General features: G+C 43.0%; 1 protein-coding gene across 4 annotated transcripts; it reads left to right on the forward strand.

Moving 5' to 3' along the window:
* The first annotated feature begins 56 nt into the window (after window positions 1–56).
* On the forward strand, window positions 57–19,084 carry ubap2a (ubiquitin associated protein 2a). Of its 4 annotated transcripts, none has more exons than XM_078248013.1 (27): window positions 57–162; window positions 2,520–2,657; window positions 4,756–4,833; window positions 5,711–5,821; window positions 9,572–9,734; window positions 9,856–9,939; window positions 10,029–10,086; window positions 11,194–11,291; window positions 11,491–11,549; window positions 11,656–11,726; window positions 12,187–12,361; window positions 12,572–12,836; window positions 12,965–13,269; window positions 13,539–13,765; window positions 14,510–14,792; window positions 15,104–15,143; window positions 15,285–15,456; window positions 15,634–15,685; window positions 15,930–16,233; window positions 16,404–16,495; window positions 16,712–16,762; window positions 16,869–16,962; window positions 17,049–17,459; window positions 17,637–17,741; window positions 17,843–17,910; window positions 18,023–18,214; window positions 18,299–19,084. In XM_078248013.1, the coding sequence occupies exons 2-27, from the start codon at window positions 2,562–2,564 to the stop codon at window positions 18,392–18,394; spliced, it is 3,750 nt and encodes a 1,249-aa protein (XP_078104139.1). In that variant the 5' UTR covers window positions 57–162; window positions 2,520–2,561; the 3' UTR covers window positions 18,395–19,084. The 4 variants fall into 4 exon arrangements, with proteins under 4 accessions (XP_078104139.1, XP_078104143.1, XP_078104141.1 ...); XM_078248017.1 differs by having other exon boundaries at window positions 18,038–18,214; XM_078248015.1 differs by having other exon boundaries at window positions 16,715–16,762.
* The last annotated feature ends 577 nt before the right edge of the window (window positions 19,085–19,661 follow it).

A 19,661-nucleotide genomic window follows, 5' to 3' on the forward strand; every position in this document is an offset into this window, starting at 1 on the left:
ATTTAACGACTTGTGTTTGATACATCTTTTATAAAGTCTATGACTTGAGCTGAGCGTTTTAGGAAGTTAGTTCCCTAAAGAAGAGAGCATCCACCACGGCAGCGCGAGCGCATGTCACGTGACCACCTTGTCTGCTGCTGGCCGAGTGAATCGTGTTAGCAGGTAATAAAAACACAATTTTTCTTATGTTTTTCTCAAGTTCAGTTTCTGTATTTCAGCGCGTATAAACCATACACTTAAGCGCGTTTTCGCTGAAATAGTTGGTTGCTAGATTGGTTGTTTTGCTTAAACGGGGTTGTGAGGGATGTCTTTTGCAATTTTTCTGTTGTCTTGTTTCCCGGCGAGCAATGTCGGGATGGGATTGTGGTCTGCTGAGAGAGGCCTTTTTCTTTAGATTTCACAGCTATGTTGTTGGCTGGCTAGCCTGTTGTGTAGATGTCGAGGGCAAGCCTGATGTAACTGCCAGTGTCGTTAGATAACTGAGCGAATTTATAAATACATACATCAGCAAGCCAGTTGGACGATGGCTGTCTGTCAGTTTAGACCAGATTTAGATAGCATCGTTAGCTAGCTTCATCCCCGCTGCATCGTTTGTTCAGTAACGTTATCGACAGCATAGTGTCAGCATTAGCATGTTAGTAGCTAACATGAGTCCATGCTAGCGAGGACAAAGGGACCCTAGTACCAAGAGCTCCAAGTCGGTCAGTGTTGAGTCGGAAACGACGCTACGAAAATCTGATTTGTTTTTGCAAGATCTACATTCAACGTCAACCGTTATCAAATAGCTAGCTAGTGCCATTATGAAGACTCAAGAAATAAGTGTGACCTGACAGCAACAGCTAACGTTAGCATTGGTTCAAAACAACGCGCCGCTTGCTTTATTACTAAAATAAGATGGAGCTAAGTGTTAGTTAGTTAGCTGTAACCAGGTAGATGCTAATATACGTAAACATGTAACGTTACGTGTAACTTGGAATATGATTAGTCATATATGTAGCAATGTCCAAATAACTGTGATGAGTTACAGAATGATTGTTTTGTTGTTGTTTATCTCTTAAGACCGTCAAGAGTCGTACTTGTAATGATATGTTAATATTTGATTAATTAAATACAAATTGTAGCTGCTGCCGTAGGTTTCTCAGTTATAAAAAGAGATTTTTCACTGAATTTACACTTAAAGTCACAACGTCTTTTTGCATTAGCTTTGTCCAGACCAGCAGCCAATGGCAGCAGTGCATTTGCTAACGTCACTCAGGCACTGTAAACTGGATTGCTATTGTTCTCTGACATAAAAACAAATGGGTCACTAGGGATATCTGTAGTTATTATTCTAGTAATGTACACCACAGTTACAGCTTGCAACTCTATTTACAGTATTTTTCATTACAACGTATTGCGCAATCACCTTTTCCATGTATCTGTAGGTGGATAAAGCCATGTTTGTGTGAATATGGTTGTGAGAAGTGTTTATTTGCTATTGAAAATTATTAGTGCTTGGTTATGTGGTATCATACCCAATTTGCAGCAATGTACAACTTGTACATGACTCAGTTGTCAAATACACACAGAGAAGAATTTAGTATTTTACTGCAGTAATTGTGTGATATATACAGTCATGTGAAAAAATTAGGACACCCATGCTAAAGTTGACTAAAAAGAGGAATAAAAAAATCATCTTTTGCAAATTGATCTTAATGCCTTAATTAAAAAAATGAGGAAAAATCCAATCTTTAAGGACACCCATTTTGTTTGTGAATGAATAATGTATCGTAAATAAATAAATGTTCTTCCTTAAAGTACAGGGGGCATAAGTACACCCCTATGTTAAATTCCCATAGAGGCAGGCAGATTTTTATTTTTAAAGGCCAGTTATTTCATGGATCCAGGATACTATGCATCCTGATAAAGTTCCCTTGGCATTTGGAATTAAAATAGCCCCACATCATCACATACCCTTCACCATACCTAGAGATTGGCATGGGGTACTTTCCATAAGATCATCTCTCAATGCAAATCAAACCAGCTATTAGGCTAACTGAAATAAAATGCAAAAGACAAACACATTCAGTTAATTTACAATGTTGCTAGCAGAGCTTCAATACTTAAATAAGTGTTTAATAACAGAAATATATATAATTGTTACATACATATAATTGTTGTTTCTGTATACTATCTAGCATGTAGAGAGGATGTGGGGTTAGGGTGTGTAGTGTTCTACTTCACACCCTCTGTGGTCTGTGCTGTTGTAAGGGGACACTGGGTTGCTCTCCCTCCTTGACCTAGATTTTCAGCAATACTGTTGTGTCACCAGGCCAACTCTGTGTCTTACAGCCTTCATAAGTGCGGTATTCGTGATTGTGCAATAAGGCTTAGCTATGCTGACAACACATTTGTGTTATTAAACACTTTTATTTAAGTATTGAGGCTCTGCTAGCAACATTGTAAATTAACTGAATTTGTCTTTTGCTGGTTTAAGAACTGTTGGTTGATTTCACTCATCCTTCCATTTTTCTTTGCAGATTTTTCTATTTTGTACATACAGAGTTTTGTATATACTGTATATGATGAGCTCGCTGGGCAGCGACAAGGCCCGGGGCCCTCGGGAAAAAGCACTGCCTGCTGCCACTCACACATCGCAACCACAGAAACAGATACAGGTGAGCCACCACGACCACATGAACATGTGGAAACTTATAAAAAGCACACTTCTCTAAGCATCAGAAATTGTGAGGCAAAACACCAGTGTGCACACAACTACCCTTGCCAACAAAACCACAGTGCACACATTATGGCTGGAGACCTCCTTGGTCAATATTGAAAAGGATTTTATTTATTTATTATTAGCCTACATTTTAATAGTGACAATAGGAGGCACAATTAATACTTCAATGGCCGTGTAATTTAAAACCGAACATTATTATATTATTGTGTAATTCCGGTACGAAACCCCCTGAGCTCCCGTAAGTTCATAGTAACGTAGTGTCAGTGATGTTATTGTTTCTGTTCTAGTGCTCTGCACAGATCTGACACCCAACCGTATGCTCTAATCCCCGGCTTTCTGAAGCACTGTGCACCGCCAACGCCAGGGTACCGCCGGTAGACAATAACCTTATATTTTAGGTTCATAAAATATACCCAAATTCACGAATATGTACGATACTACTACAGACAATCCTGTAATCTTACGTTGCAATGTCTGCTGTATTATGTGTTTACTACGTGTTGATCTGCATATAGAGCAGAGTAGTAAGATCTGATCACAAGTGGTCAATCAAGACTCATGTGGAGTAGGGATGTGCATCTCTGGTCTGAGGCCAATGAAATACGCATCTTGAAGCATTGCCAACAATTCAATACATAAAAGATACATTTTAAGAGGTGAGGAGAAATGGCAGAGCGTACAGGTAAAGGGAAGCTGTCGACGATTTGTAGCGATTTGTGGAACGTGTAGCTCTTCCTCCTACATGTCAAGGAATGTATACTACTACTGCTAATATGAATAAACCGATGATAACATGTTAAAAACGATGCATCATGAGTCCATCCCAAATTGTATCTGGTATACCCTTTAAGTCGTTTAAATGTTCAGCGACCGATACAAATCGGGGAATCTTTCAAAGTGTCCGGTCTGCAGAGATGCCCTACTCGCCATAATGTCATGTTTTTTATCTTCAGGGACAAAATAAATTTTTTTTAAGAGGCACCTTTTATTTATTTGTTTGGTGATAAGTTAGGTTTGTGCTTTATTACTCCCTATAGGGGAAATTAATCTTTCTCTGTTTGCTTTTGATAATTGTTTTTTTTTGTTAAAGGAACACGCCGACTTATTGGGACTTTAGCTTATTCACCGTAACCCCCAGAGTTAGACAGGTCGATACATACCCTTCTCATCTCCGTGCGTGTTGTAACTCTGTCTGACGCCCCCAGCGCTAGCACAGATCCTGAAGGTAACCGGTTCCAACTAGCCTACTGCTCCGAATAAGTGACAAAATAACGGCAACATGTTCCTGATTACATGTTGTGATTTGTATAGTCACAGGGTATACAAATAAAAAGGTCACATGAGACACAGCATCTTCTAACCGTATAAAAACTGGGAACTATATTCTCAGAAAGGCGAAGCACTGCTACTTCTGCTACTTGGGCGGAGTGATTTGCTAGCAGCACCTGAAGCCCCATGGTGAGGAGCAGAGAGTTCGCTCAGATTTGGAGTAATGGAGTCAACAATTACTAGATAGTAAAAGCATAGTGACCTTGTATCTTATAATATTTCATTATTCATTATAACCGTTATTTTGTCACTTATTGGGAGCAGTAGGCTAGATGGAGCCGGTTACCTTCAGGATCTGTGCTAGGCTTAGCTAGCGCTGGGGGCGTCAGAGTTACAACACGCACGGAGATGAGAAGGGTATGTATCGACTTGTCTAACTGTGGGGGTTACTGTGAATAAGCTAAAGTCCCAATAAGTCGGCATGTAATTTAAAAAATAAATCAAAACTTATTTGAATAATTCATTTGTCTTTTTGTAGTTAGTTTTTAAGAAGAAAAAACCCCAATTACAATTGTAAATCTGGTTTGGTGTGAAAAAATCTGAAATTTAAAAAGAAATATTGCCCAGCCTTACTTGAGCTGTTACATTTATTGCATTTCATTTTACCGGCATACATAATAATCTGCGATGGAGTATATATTTTGTTCTCCCCTTTTTTTTTCTCCTGTTAACAAACATTTTACCCAATATTCTCTGTGTTGCAGGCTACTGCTGAGCAGATCCGGCTTGCCCAAGTGATCTATGACAAGAATGATGCTGACTTTGAGGACAAAGTTAACCAGGTGATGAACACTTTGCCTTTATTAGCTACTACAGTACAATTTAGGGCATGCTGTCATTCCTCCATGCCTCCAGTACTCTGTGGACACATGAAAAATGCATATTTGATGCAATGGGACACCTTGGGCCCTATTTTAACGATCTAAGCGCACGGTGTGAAGCACATGGCGCAGGTCCGTTTAGGGCGTGTCCAAATCCACTTTTGCTAGTTTGACGGTGGGAAAAAAGGGTCAGTGCGCCGGCCACATGGTTGAAACGACACTTAGTGTCTTCATTAATTCATAGGTGTGTTTTGGGCGTAATAAACCAATCGTGCAATAAACCAATCAGAGTGTCAGCTCCCATTCCCTTTAAAAGCCAGGCGCGTTTGTACCTTGGCACATTGCTATTATGATGGCAGATTTGCACTGTCATATTTTTATTTGTAATCTTTTGCATGTGTGTGTGTGTAACGAGCATAGTGTGCGCGCGCTGTGCACAAGCCTGGGCGCATTTTACTATTTTGCTGTTAAAATAACAATGAAATGCTGCGCTATTGACTTTAGACCAGGTTTTTGTTGGTCAGTGGCGCGATCACTTCCCGCTGCCTCAAGATAGCAATACGCCAAGAATACACCTGAACACACCTCCCTGTAAGACCAGCACGCCCATGGGCACAAAGATGGGCGCAGGTGCATTTGCTTAAACAACGTGGGCACTGGACGGGAAATTGACAACTGCGTCGGTCTTAAACTAGCAAAGACACTTGCGCCGGGTGCAAGACAGGGCCTCTTGTCCCACTGGGACTTGTACTGTTGTGTGGTGTATTTTGTCATTGGTACACCTTTTGTTGACTACTAGACATTTTCTAATATGCTGTGTGTTTGTCGCTTTCCCTAGCTGATGGAGGTGACTGGGAAGAACCAGGATGAGTGCATGGTAGCACTCCACGACTGCAACGAAGATGTTAGCAGAGCCATCAACTTTCTGCTGGAGAGCACCTCGGACATGGTAAATTACGTTGTCTCATTTAATCTCCTCTTAAACTTCACTTATTTTCACCATTTTCATTTTTGCAATTTCAGATAATGTGAATAGATTTATTTTGCTTGGAAGGCAGAATATGCAGCAGCTCTGTCTGATAGCTGTTTTTACTGAGATGTGTGATTTAAATTGTATGAGCACAGGGTAAAAACAACAGCATAAACTGTGAAAATAAGTGAGAGTAATCATTATGGTCTAGATTTTAAATTGTACTAATGCTACCAAAGAAAATCAAATAGACCTTTTGTTGACATGTGTCAGTAATAAAAGCACAGGTGTAATTAACAACCTTAATGATGGCTGAATTCCATTTACTGTATCTCAGCTAGTTTCGTGATCCTGGTATTGTGCATGTTGGCTCAGCGCCACAGCTTAAACCTTGTGCTACAAGACTTTGGAAATATATCTGAGTTGCTGTGCTGCTCACACCACAATACGTTTTTTGTTTCAGACTGTTGGCATGTTGATGTGAGGGTGCACAAACTACACAACAGATCTCAGACCAGCGCCCTGTTCTTTGTGCGTGGATAACAGATTAGAATTTTGACTATTTATTTATTTATGTATGATTTATCGCACCGTTGTGACGAAAAGAGAGCTGAGCCAGAAGGCAAAGCTCTCAATCTACCGGTCAGTTTTTGTTCCTACCCTCACCTATGGTCATGAAGGCTGGGTCATGACCGAAAGAACAAGATCCAGGGTTCAAGCGGCCGAAATGGGTTTCCTCAGGAGGGTAGCTGGCGTCTACCTTAGAGATAGGGTGAGAAGCTCAGTTATCCGTGAGGAGCTCGGAGTAGAGCCGCTGCTCCTTTGCGTCGAAAGGAGCCAGTTGAGGTGGTTCGGGCATCTGGTAAGGATGCCCCCTGGGCGCCTCCCTAGGGAGGTGTTCCAGGCACGTCCAGCTGGGAGGAGGCCTCGGGGGAGACCCAGGACTAGGTGGAGGGATTATATCTCTAACCTGGCCTGGGAACGCCTCGGGATCCCCCAGTCGGAGCTGGTTAATGTGGCCCGGGAAAGGGAAGTTTGGGGTCCCCTGCTGGAGCTGCTACCCCCGCGACCCGACCCCGGATAAGCGGATGAAGATGGATGGATGGATGGATTTATTTATTTATTTTTGCTTGTCGGAAGCTTGTTCAAAATGAATCTGGAAGATGTTAGCTCTGTTGGTAGAGCAGGCACACATATGCAGAGGTATATTCCTCGACGCAGAAGGTCCAGTCCGACCTGTGACAGTTTCCTGCATGTCTTCCCCCTCTCTCTCCCCTTTCATGTCTGAGCTGTCCTATCTATTAAAAGGAGGAAATGCCCGAAAAAAATAATCTTACAAAAAACAATCTGGAAGTGTTATCAGAACAATAAGTACTTCAGTCCAAACTTGCAAAAGTGCAGGCTTGACATTTAGCTGGATCATGACCAAAACATTTTACTGTGAACTACATTACACAAACAAATACAAATGGTTCACTATCATTTTTTTTATTTATTATAATGATAGTGTTTATATAATTCAGTGGTTATTGTGAAATTATAAGTATCATAATTTAGATTGACCTGGCAACAAAGATTCTGACTGTTAAAAGATAAATGAAGTCAGGATTAACAAATTAATCCACAAACTGCTTTCACAGAACCAAACAAGCTGGATGAGAATAAAAAGGATTGTTTAAGCTTGATGACAGCATGCTCGCCTGACACACATGATGTTCTCAGGTAGAATAGTGCTGTGTAGCGCTCCAAGCCCAATTCACAATCACTGTAGCTTCTCTTTTAAAACACATGTAAAGCACAATGCAAAGCCACTGTGAAGGCAGCTGTATTGACTGAAAAATAATCTTTTTCTGTCAGAAGTGTGTGAGACAGATAAGTGAAAAACGCAGCTGAAACACAACCTGTTTAGATAGCGCAGGTCCATATTCAGCACAAAAACAAACAAGGAAAAAGTACAGAAAGATGTTTTACATCGCTCTTTGCCCCTTTTTTCTTAGTAAAATATAAATAAATAAAGGATACTGGCACATCACCACTGGATTATGTAACATGCGTAGAAGATAAACAACAACAAAAGGTTGTTCTGCATATGGTGGTCAAAATAAATTCCATAAAATCAGTCTCTGGGCTGTCATTTGCCACACTGACAGTTAGTCAGTTTGCGATTTCTAACATCAGGGACTTTTAGAATGAAGGCACACCATTGTACACACTTTTCCCTCTTCTGCTCAGAGTGCAAAGTTGAACGGGCTACTAAATGTCCAGCAAACACATGAGTGTTGTTCTGTGTGTTGCGAGTCTGAGTGAGTGTCCCAACATTTCTGCACAGATGGCGAGGAAAGGCTGTAGGGCAGCCAGCCAGCCAGTGACCCTGGTTGTTTTGGTTTTTGTGGAAATCCAAAAATAGCAAATGGCTGGTTTTCTCCCTTTTTTAAGTGGAAGTCTCTACTAGAGCTGCACGATATGAGGAAAATATGCGATATGTGATAATGTTGTTTAATATCGCGATAACGATATTACTTGCGATAAATGAACAAATATTTTAAGTGTACTCAGTTCTGCATTTCTGCTGCTTTCATTATTCAGCTAAAATACAATACATTGCTTGTAGAAGAAAAACATTTCTAACCTTCTTTTATTGGACAAATTGAACATTGAATTGAATGTAAAAGGCAGCACTCAAAAAAAAAAAGAATAACAGTTACAGTGTAGTCTTCTACTGAAATTTTCTTTCAACTAACACCAAAAGTCTGCGATATGTCGCAGACTTTCGCAATGTTGTGACAGTTGATATCGCAATGACGATCAAAAAATAAAATATTGTGCAGCCCTAGTCTCTACTGTTATGGTATATACTGCAACCCTTTGATTACATCTACTTCTACAGGACTCTTTAAGATTTTAACTAAGTCATAAACGAAAGGAATGGTTACTGAGTGAGTTTTCCTATGCTGTGAGGTGAGGTGTAGCACAAGAGAAGAGTGGCCAATTAAATAATTAACACACTAATTTAATTGACTGTATAGTTAAAATCAGTTTGTTCTCGTACCCTTAATTTTGTTCTGAGGTGTTTTTAATATTGAATATCTTACCAGTTACAAGTCTTCATCTGATGTGTTTTTCTCACAAAACACATACACGTACATAGGCTGCGTTCACATCAGCAAAAGGGGATCCGGCGATTTGCCGTAGGCTGGTGCTGCGGTGTGGGAGTGGCCCACAAATGGCCCATTTGCGTGATGCCCTGTTGTGTTATTTAACCCCCCAGTGTAGCACAAGTAGACTTTATATTTTACAATTACTCTTTTCTGTCAGATCGTTTATAGTTCTCGACGTTTCCGACGGCACTTGAAGGCAGCTCCATTTCACTGGAGAAAGAAAAGCGCCGACTTTTCTGCTTTGTTGTTACAGAAAACAGTCAGCTGTTACACAAACTCCTGGGCAGTGTAGTGCTTGTGTTTCGTTTTCTACCCTCAAAGTGTTTTAAAACGTGGGGCAGTGATGTTTCCTGTTTACTGTACAGGACTCTCACACCGCCTCAAAGTCTGATCGCTGGTTACATGATTGACAGACAGATATACAGACTATATAATTCAAAAAATAAGCCAACATCGCAGCTTTTCTGTAACTGCTTTTGAGAAATGTTTGTATAGTGTCCTGTAGTAGTTCTTTTTTGTATTCTTTTTCTTTCATGTCTGTCCTGTATTTTTCCTGTTCTGTGTTTTTTAGACCTCATGGGAGACGGTAGGGAAGAAGAAGCCCCTGGTGAAGGAGGGTCCATCAGACAGCAAGGAGAACAAGGAAAACAGGGAGAAGAAAGGAGAGAGGGAGGCTAGCAAGGGCCGTGCGGCTGCCAACCGCAAGGGCAGGGGGGCCAGTCGCAGCCGACAGGGTATGGAGTCTTCTCATCTTCACATAGTGGCCATAGTATCAGTATGTTTTATTACATAATAATGTTACTAATGTGGAGTCTTTTCTCATTTTTAAATGCACGTGTGTTTGTACACGTGCAGCACGTCCAGAGGAGAATGGTGTGGAGGTGACGCCAGTGGACAGGTGTTCAGATCGAGGTCGGAGGGCTAGAGGTGGTGGCCGAGGTAAGCAGTTGCATATATATATTAAAACACTTGTCAGTACGTCCAACACTGGAGTGGATGTTGTTAACTTTTGGATGAATGTTATGCAGGATCTGGAGGTAGAGGCAGAGGACCACCAGGGAGCCGGTTCTCAGCCCAGGGCATGGGGTATGGGGGCAACACGCAAGCACGCACACTCACTCACAGGCGTTTTCACATACTTTTAGGTGTAAATGAATTAGTAACGGAGTGTTTTTCAGGCAAGTTTTTTCTGAGTGCAAGTGGGGCCTTTTTCTTGCAGCTGAATTTGGAATTTATTTCCATAACCCTGTGTTTGGTCCTAAAAGATTGAGAGTCTTTAGTCACCAGTCCCATTAGGATGTGGTATCTGATTAAAATAAAAAATAAACCTCAGCCTCTACGCAGCAGCAGAAACCCAAAGGCCAGAAAGCAATAAGACCGGCTTCACACTTGGTGCGTGGCGTGAGCGCGTGGTGTGAGCGCGTGGCGTGAGCGCGTGTCAGCTGCGTGGCGTGTCCGTTTTTATTTCGGCTCCCATGTTAACAGGTTAGAGCTTGCACACTGCCTGCGTGACACGCATGTCTCAGGTGCATCTCAAGCCGCGCCGAAAACACGTGCATGCTAGAAATAGAAGCAACGCCTATTTTTCACGTGACACGCAAGCGTGTTGGAAGCATTTCCAGGCAAAATAGAATAGGAAAAGATGTTTATATGTTGTTTTGACATGAATACATTTAATAAGTGACATTTTGATGTTTGAAAGTCTCTAGGTTTTGACATAAATGCAGATATAAATGTAATTTAAAAAAATAATAATAAATAATTATCGATTTTCAAATATTGCACCTGTCAATACAGAACGAAATATTCTGTAGCCTATTTTGCCATCAATACTGCTGACGTTGTCTTTGCTGTAATTAAATCAGTATATATTTATGTTTAACATGAAGTATACTACTGCTTTAGTGCAGTAAATCAATGAGAAACATACATGTGTAGAGACAAGGCTATGTTTCTGGTGTGAAAAGACATCGAAAAATCTACGCAGCCACGCTCACGCCACGCAGCCAGTGTGTGGCCGGCCTAACGTATCCCTTTTATTAATGGGAGCTTTGCCCAATGAATAGTATACTTAGCATTATTACTCCAGACATTGTTTATTAGGAAATTAATTTACTACATCTGTCATCCACTACCTGCCCCTTCAGTTTATTTCTGTGTAACTACATATACCTCTCCATGACTCTTCCCCAGGATCTTCAATCCAGCAGACTATACCTCAGAGGCTGGTTCAGGGACCACACAAACTGAGGTGTGGGATACAGTGGCCAACAACAGCACAGATGGGACAGGTGAGCTCATCAGAGCAGATATGTCACTCTATACCTGGAAAAGCTCTTCTGTGGTGAACACAAACATTCAGTGTATTGAGCAGACAGTACTGTGTAGCTTTTATGCAAATGTGCATTAGCTGCAGGCATCCTGCATCGTGTTTAACTACTTATCCCACCTGTATTTGAACTTTGTGACTATTTATTGGTTGCTTTCTAGTTACTTGGAGGCATACCATGGAAGACTGGGCATCTGAGGAGTGGAGTGAGGATGTTAGTGTGAGTTGACACAATTACAGGGCTGTATACAATACTCTGTCAATCACAATAAAATGTTTTGTGGTGTATATTTAAAACACTTCTGTCTCCTTGTTTGTTCCTGCAGCTCTCAGAGACCAAAGTTTTCACCTCCTCATGTGCACCTGCTGCTGAGAATCACATCACACCTGGGCAAAGGTAAGTAACTGGCTCAATCATAACATCATACATTGGCCCCGATCTCTTATTACAGTGTCATTTAATTTCACAACAATTACCGACAAAGTGCTCGGTAAGTTCCGTTCCCTCTATTCTAAAAGTCTGTCAGCAATGTAGGAGTAACTTCACTTTTGGTATATTTGTACATGCTGTAAATTTACATAGTGTAAAGTTATATTGGCAATGGAAAAATAATAAGAAGAAGAAACTTTATTATTTGTCACATACAATCGTACAGTACAGTGTAGTGAAATTCAATCCCAGCATTTAACCAATCCTAAGCATTGGGAGCGGTGGACAGACGCATACAGTGTCTGGGGATCAATCAATGCCATACGGGATTTACTTGTATTTGTTTAGAACACATTACATTGGCAACCTTTTGACTTGGTTTCCTACAAGCATTTTCTAATTGACTTACCAACGGTTTATGTGTTAGTCTGGACCTCGCCTCTCTGCTGCAGAAGCCTGTGGTTGGAGGAAGAGAACCACCTTCGTCCTCTTCCTCTCAGAGTCTGGTCTTCACCAACTCCCACCACCACCAGCCACCGCAACAGCAGCCGCCCCACAGCCGCAACGCCACCAGTAGCACAAGCTATGCTCATGCTGCTCTGGTAAAAAAAATAAAATATATATATATATATATATATATATATATATATATATATATATATATATATATATATATATATATATATATATAATATATAAAATAAAAAAAAGTTGCTTTTGATACTCAGCACCCTTTATTTTTCATTTATCAATGTAAATAAATGCATACAGAGAAAATTGGACATTACGCTCTCTCCTCTTGTATGTGCCAGTCGTCAGTTCTGGGAGCTGGTTTCGGGGACTTGGGCCAGGCCAAAAGGACTCAGCCCAGCGCTGGAGCTCAGATACTGGAACAGCTGAAGGGTCCTGGCTTGGGTCCGCTACCCTCATCCCAGGCCGCACCTCCTGCCAGCACCCAAGGAAGCAACACCTCCATTGGCCGACTGCCAGGCCTGGGAGCACCTGTACCTCCACCCTCCTCATCTAGCTGGGACATTAAGCTTTCAGAATCCACCTCGCTGTCCTCACAGTTCAGCCGTAAGTGTTGAAGTGTCGGACGTCATAGCAGCTATGCACAAGTTTTCAGTTTCTATCACGTTATTAATGGGCATGTATATTTATTCAAAAACCTTGTCCTGTGTTTTGTTGTGTGTCTGGAGCTGCAGGTGAGTTTGGCCTGCAGCCAGAGCCTTCTCTTGTGCTGAGCCAGCTGGTTCAGAGGCACACCGGCCCCTCCTTGCCTCTGGCACGTCAACCTAGTCCTCCATCGCAACAACAAACTCCCCCTGCTTCAGCCTCGCCTGCTCCCCACCACACCAGCTCACCAGCACAGACAGGCCTGGTGATGGCGGTTACTGGTGCTAAACCTCCTGCCCCTGGCACAGGGCTGGACCCTCAGGGCGGCAGTACTCCACAGCAGCAACGGGCACAGCTCAAAGCCCAGAAACGAAGGATACCTCCCACGTCGAAAGTAAGGGGTTTATGTTGATGGACGGAAAGTTGCAATTACAATCCAATGTACATATGTCTGCTTTTAAACTTGGCTCCAGTGTTTTCAAACTCAAACCTCTGTCTCTAAAGGTTATCACTGACCTGTGTGGGTCTGAGATGGACATGTTGATTGTCAAGGCAACAGTGCATGTATTTTAGTAAACCTTTTGTAAATTACCAAATACAAGTAGGTTTATGAACTTAAAATCATAGTCCTGAAACCTGACTGTGTTCCCTCGCTCCCGGTAGATCCCCTCCACAGCAGTAGAGATGCCAGGCTCGGCTGACATCCCTGGGCTAAACCTCCAATTCGGAGCTTTAGACTTTGGCTCGGAGTCGGCGATGCCAGAGTTTGGAGTTGTGGACAATTGCGTGAGTGCGGCATCCAGGGAGTCCACACCGGCCCCTTGCCCTGCACTACCTTCAAAGGGACCAGGAACACAGAGCCAGACGAGTCTGTACTCCAAACCGCTCAGGTACTGTCACTGCTGACTGACTAGTTCCATCTCTTTTGTATATATTAATATAGAAACTTTGCATTTGTATGGCGTGTATATATGTGCCTCATTCCTGAGCGAGTAATTGTATGTTTTGAGCACAGAGAACTATATTTTGCATTACATTTTGAACAGAAGTTAACACTCGCAAAAAATCATTTCTATTATCCGTATTAACGTGCAATAATAACCCCTCTCACGCAGTTTACTCATGTGCCCTCTCAAAAACTCTCTCTGCGCACAGGTAGACGCTGCTGCGCGCAGGTCATGTCTCCCTCGATCTCAACCTCTTCACTCTGTGCGCGCTCAACTCTTGGCACACTCGCTAACATTTTCACAGTGTTACAAGTGTGCCACAAAACCAACCAATCGGAGAATTAAAGGTCATGTCCAGAGAGTTTTTGAGAGGGCACATGAGTAAACTGCATGAGAGGGGTTATTATTGCATGGTAATATGGATAATAGCAAACATGCAAATACATTTATTGAGCATGGAATAGGTTTTTGTTTGCTCAAACGAAATTATTTTTTGCGAGTGTTAATTTCTGTTCAAAATTGAATGTAATGTGCTTGCAAAATAGTTCTCTGTGCTCAAAACATACAAGTACTCACTCAGGAATGAGGCACATATATAACGCCATACATTTGAAGAGTTTCATTCTAAAACGTGCACTTTTTTTTAATCTAATAACTTGTTCTTCTCTCCCTGCTGTTGTCTTGCAGTGAGTCGCTGGGCAGCCCTCTCTCCGTTGCCCTGCCTCTGCCCCTGTCCTCATCAGAGCCAGGGTATCACTCCTCTGTGCCGTTGCCCACCCTCACTCCTTCCTCATTAGGGACTGCCAACTCTTCCAATCCTCCCTCCTGTTCTTCGACAGCCTCCACCACTTCCTCCTCTGTACCCTCCTCCTCTCACTTCTCCACAGTGGGGGGAAGTTACGATGGCACCATGCCACCTCACACACGACTGGCCTTTTCCCAGAGCAAAGAGGCCACGGGGCCAGTCATGGTGAGTAGAAATGGCCAATCTCATCCTGCCTTTTAGGGGGTTTTAACCTTTTGTAGTTGATAGAGATGAGAAATCATTCAAATTCCAATATTCCGATTCCCATTAGCAAACATTATAGGAATAGCATGAATCCTGTTTTTAAGTTTCGATTTCCCCGTTTTTTTATATGGTCATCTCGTATGTAATTCAAGTCTGCGATGTTCAATGATGTCTTGTTCGTACTGTGTATGTTTGCTACATATATATATATATATATGATAGTCGTCTCGATCTGTTACGCTGACACTGAGCTGTGTTTTTCTTATTACTAGAATGGTCTGAATGGTGTAAGGACCTCTGCTGCTCTGGACAGTAAGTTACCCACTACTGATTTTATTTGTTCAGTGTATACCTTCTATTGTAAATGTCTACCAACAGCCATCTTTCTTGGGCTTTGGTATTTTGAGTCTATTACAAATAAAGAGCTTTTCTTTCCTACTCCTTCCCACTCAGCTTCATCAGCATCCTCCACACCGAAGCCAGAGTCGCCGTCAATGAACATCACCAATGGAACCTCCGCACCTTCCTCCCTCTTACCCTCTACCCTGCCTGCACACAGTTCCACCACGCTCTCCAACCTGGCACAGGACCTGCCCTCAGCCAGCCATCTCAACTCACTCAACAGGTGACAAACTCACACATGGCAGACTGATGACCAGCTTTGACAATGTAAAAAAAAAAAAAAGGAACCTTGAAATTCATTGGAAAGTTGAATTTACTGTTACAGAACGTGTTTTTAATGTGTGGGTGGGTGTGGGGGTGTGGGTGTGGTACACTGATCCTCTCTGCCTTCCCTCTACAGCCATGTCAGCAGTCATTCCTCAGTTTCAGCTCTGGGCTCCAGCTCTCTCACTGTAAGTACCTGTCTCGTCTTCCACAAGCATGATTTCTAAAACCTTCTGTGTGATGACTCATTATGTGTATGTTATGTAACCGAACAGCTGACTCTGTTACATGCCACATGGCTTACCGGTTGGGTTAAAGCTTGACATCCGGCGCGCTTCTCAAACTAATTCTATGCAAGCATTGCCAAATGAAACCTGAAAAATATATTGTATTTCAAATGTAACCGATGTCCTCCGTCCTCTCTGTCCTCAGTACACCAGTGTTGACAACAGCAGTGTGAACTCTCTGGCTCCTTCCACTGGCTCCTACTCGTCATCGCAGCCCTCAGCACTCCACTCAACCCACAACAGCAGCAACAGTAGCAGCAGTGGCATCAGCCACCTGGCCAGCATGGGTAACAACATGAGCAGCACTGTCGCTGGTATCGTTGGCATCAGTGGACTTCACTCTGCTGCCATTGCCGCCAGCACAGCGCTGGGACTTGGCTCCAATGGAGCTACTGCCACGTCCAACCTCTCTGCACCGAGGACCACACCCCTGCTCTCCTCCTCTACTGGTACACACACACACACACACACACACACACACACACACACACACACACACACACACACCAGACATGCTTTCACTCATTGTTTGTGCTCTGTTCTTGATAATAGCCCAAATAGTTGGAATTGTTGCTGTTTCTTCCAACAACAACAAAAAGTGTTTTTGTTGTGTTTACAGGTAAAGCTCCTCCTAACTTGTCCCAGGGAGTGCCTCCTCTACTGCCCAACCAGTATATCATGGGCCCTGGGGGGCTGCTGCCAGCATACCCAGTAAGTAGCCCCTCTGGATCAAGAATCATTGTAGGCTACTTTTAAATGGGTAAACACAAATCACGATATTTGCCAATCCCTTCAGTTCAACTGTCATCAGAGAACTGATAAAGATGCAGTCTTTCATTAAAGAGTACAAAGTGACTGTATAGACATTTTGATGTTGACACATTTTGCAGCTTCTCCAGCTGACTACCGGTTTGTTGTATTTCTCAGCAGATCTATGGTTACGAAGACCTCCATGTGCTCCAGTCCAGACTGCCAATGGTGAGCCTCATAAACACATTCTTGGGACAGCTCCTCACTTCTTCTCTAGTACTCACTTGTTTGGTTGTTGTGTGGCTCTTCTCCTGATCCTCTCATGTCCGTTTAGCCCTCTTTGCAGGATTACTATGGAATCACATTCCCTGGCCCCACAGCGACTCTCTCTGGTAGAGATGGGAGCCTAGCCAACAACCCCTACTCAGGTAAAGAACATTCACCCTTTGCTGGCCTTGTCCAGAATCCTTAAATCCCATGTTTGTTATCACCTGACATCTCAATGGTTTGTCAGGTGAAGTCACAAAGTTTGGCAGGAACGACTCCACCTCCCCGGCACCCCCCACAAGCCTGGCAGCCCCGCAGCCTCCACAGGGCCAGGGCCAGAGCCAAGGACAGAGCCAGGCCCAGCCTCCTCAGGCCCAGCCCCAGGGCCAGCCGCAGCACCATAGCAGTCAGCAGGCCTTTCTGCCTCCAGGCTACAGCTACACAGGCCTGCCTTACTACGCTGGAGTGCCCGGAGCCGTACCCAGTGCTGCTGCCTTCCAGTATGGCCACACCATGTTTGTTCCTCCCGGGGGTCCGGGACCAGCCTCGGCCAAGCAGCACAGTATGGGCCTTGGTCTGGGAAACCCCTCAGCTAGCCCCTTCCAGCAGCAGACACCGCAGCAGCCCAGCGGTTACGGCCAGCACACCTTCAGCTCAGGTTAGTGAGCACACCAATTAACATACCTTCAAAATAGTATTCACATTCATTTGGGAAATGAATTGCATTATTTTTGGTTAAATGATTCCCCAATTAATATTATTATATTGTGTGGATTTTGTTTGCACAGGAAGTAGTGTGTATTGTTTGAACACTAAACTTTTCTTTCCTGTCCAGGGTATGAGGAGCTGACAGTGGGGCCAGCAGGAGTGGACTACAGCAAAGGATACAACTCCTCCTCACAGGCACAAGCCAAATCTGCTGCTTCTGGACCTGGGAAAGGTAAGAAGAAAAAAACACCCGCTGTATCTGACATCTTAATTTGGATTTTTAAAGTCGTTGGGAATTATAATCTGTAAACGTTGCTGCTGTCATTGTGCTAGGCGTCTCGGTGACCTCCAGTAACTCGGGTGTGCCGGACATCAGCGGAAGTGTTTACAATAAGACCCAGGTGAGCCTCAAACACGATCCACTCAACTATCCACCCACCCTGTTGTCTTGCTGTGTAGTTATTGTTTATATCAAGTTTTGAGTTGAATTTGTCCCTCATCCTTCATTTGCAGTCTTTTGATAAGCAGGGTTTCCATGCAGGGACCCCCCCTCCCTTCAGTCTGCCATCAGCACTGGGGGGTCCAGGGCCTCTGAACCCTGGAGCAGCTCCTGGAGGCTATGCACCGGCCCCATTCCTCCACATCCTGCCTCACCAGCAACCACACTCGCAGCTGCTGCATCACCATTTAGCTCAGGATGGACAGGTAACACCCGCAGATCTTTTGTTGTTGCACAGGTTTTAGCAGTGAGTATCTCAGATGCTTACACTCGTGTCTTTCAATGTTCAGGGTGGTCCTAGCCAGCGTGGCCAGTCCAGCAGCCTGCAACAGAAGAGCCAAGTCAACAAGTCGAGCTACGGCAGCTCCCCCTACTGGGCCAACTAAGATGGCTACATCTACAGAGTGTGTGTGTGTGTGTGTGTGTGTGTGCGCGTGTGCATGGACACAGACACCAACACCACACCTGATGTGATATTTGAGGGACAAACCATTTTACAACACAAGCTAAAACACACACACTACCACTCCCTCCCTTTTGCTCTGTATATCCCCTTTTCAAATTTATGGCTGTTGTATGTAAAATATATTTATGTATGTATTTATACAGTATATATGTATTGGTAGGACATAAATGTGGTTTTCTGCATTTTTTTTATTTTGAAGGACATTTTATTTCAAAAAAAAAAATGTGGAAAGATGAGAATGCTAAATCATGGAGATGAAGTTGGTGAATATACTTGAACACAAGCATCTTGTGATGTGGATTTTTTTGTATGCATACATGAACTGATAATGATGTACATAGATTATACACATCATTTCCATGGCAAAGGCCTTTTTTTATTTTAGAAGAATTAAGGTTTTTGTAACTTTGGTCTCCCGCATCTGTGAATCCTTATATTGAGGGTGACTTGAGTTGATAGCTTGACTTTTCTTTTTGCCCCGTTTCCCTCCATCTGTCTCTCACTCCTCAACTCTTACTAGTTGGCTGGTTTTACCAGCCAGGCCTTGGATTTGATGTCATTTTAACATTGGTTTAATCCTTGTTGTCCAAATTAAAAGCTCTGAACAGTTGGTATGGGTCTGGCATCAATATTTACCGATCATTGTTTTTCTGGATACAGACCTAACCCTAACCAAAGTTCCAAGAGTGTATTCCTGCAGCCTTGAGACCTCCCTTCTCATGCCCGGGCGTGTCCAACGGTGATTTCAGATGTTAAGAATAGGAAATTGTGAATTATTTTCTAAAGGAAGTCACGGTTAAAGCGCCCATATTATGCTCATTTTCAGGTTCATAATTGTATTTTAAGGTTGTACCAGAATAGGTTTACATGGATTAATTTTCAAAAAAACACCCTATTTTTGTTGTCGCAGATCCTCTTTTCAGCTGGTCTCTGTTTTAGCTACAGAGTGAGACCTCTTTTCTTCTTCTTCTGTACTATCTTTGATTGCACTCGCACCTGCAGTAGCTCAGATGTAGATCATGTCAACTAGCTAGCGGTCAGTTACAAGGCAGGATTAGCTGGGAGACTTCTAAATGAGGGCGCACATGGAAGTAGTTCTTTTGTATATTATGGTGAACTTGTGTTGTAGCAGTGCTTTGCTATTGAGAACGAGGTAGCATGCTAGCATGCTAACGCTACGAGCTAAC

The sequence above is a fragment of the Sander vitreus genome, chromosome 4 (assembly GCF_031162955.1).
Source record: "Sander vitreus isolate 19-12246 chromosome 4, sanVit1, whole genome shotgun sequence".
Classification (NCBI taxonomy): Eukaryota; Metazoa; Chordata; class Actinopteri; order Perciformes; family Percidae; genus Sander; species Sander vitreus.

Coding starts and splice junctions, on each gene's coding strand:
- ubap2a (XM_078248013.1), top strand. CDS start 2,562: ATGATGAGCTCGCTGGGCAGCGACAAGGCCCGGGGCCCTCGGGAAAAA. Junction 12,362..12,571: donor GCTATGCTCATGCTGCTCTG/GTAAAAAAAATA, acceptor TGTATGTGCCAG/TCGTCAGTTCTGGGAGCTGG. Junction 16,963..17,048: donor AGCCAACAACCCCTACTCAG/GTAAAGAACATT, acceptor ATGGTTTGTCAG/GTGAAGTCACAAAGTTTGGC.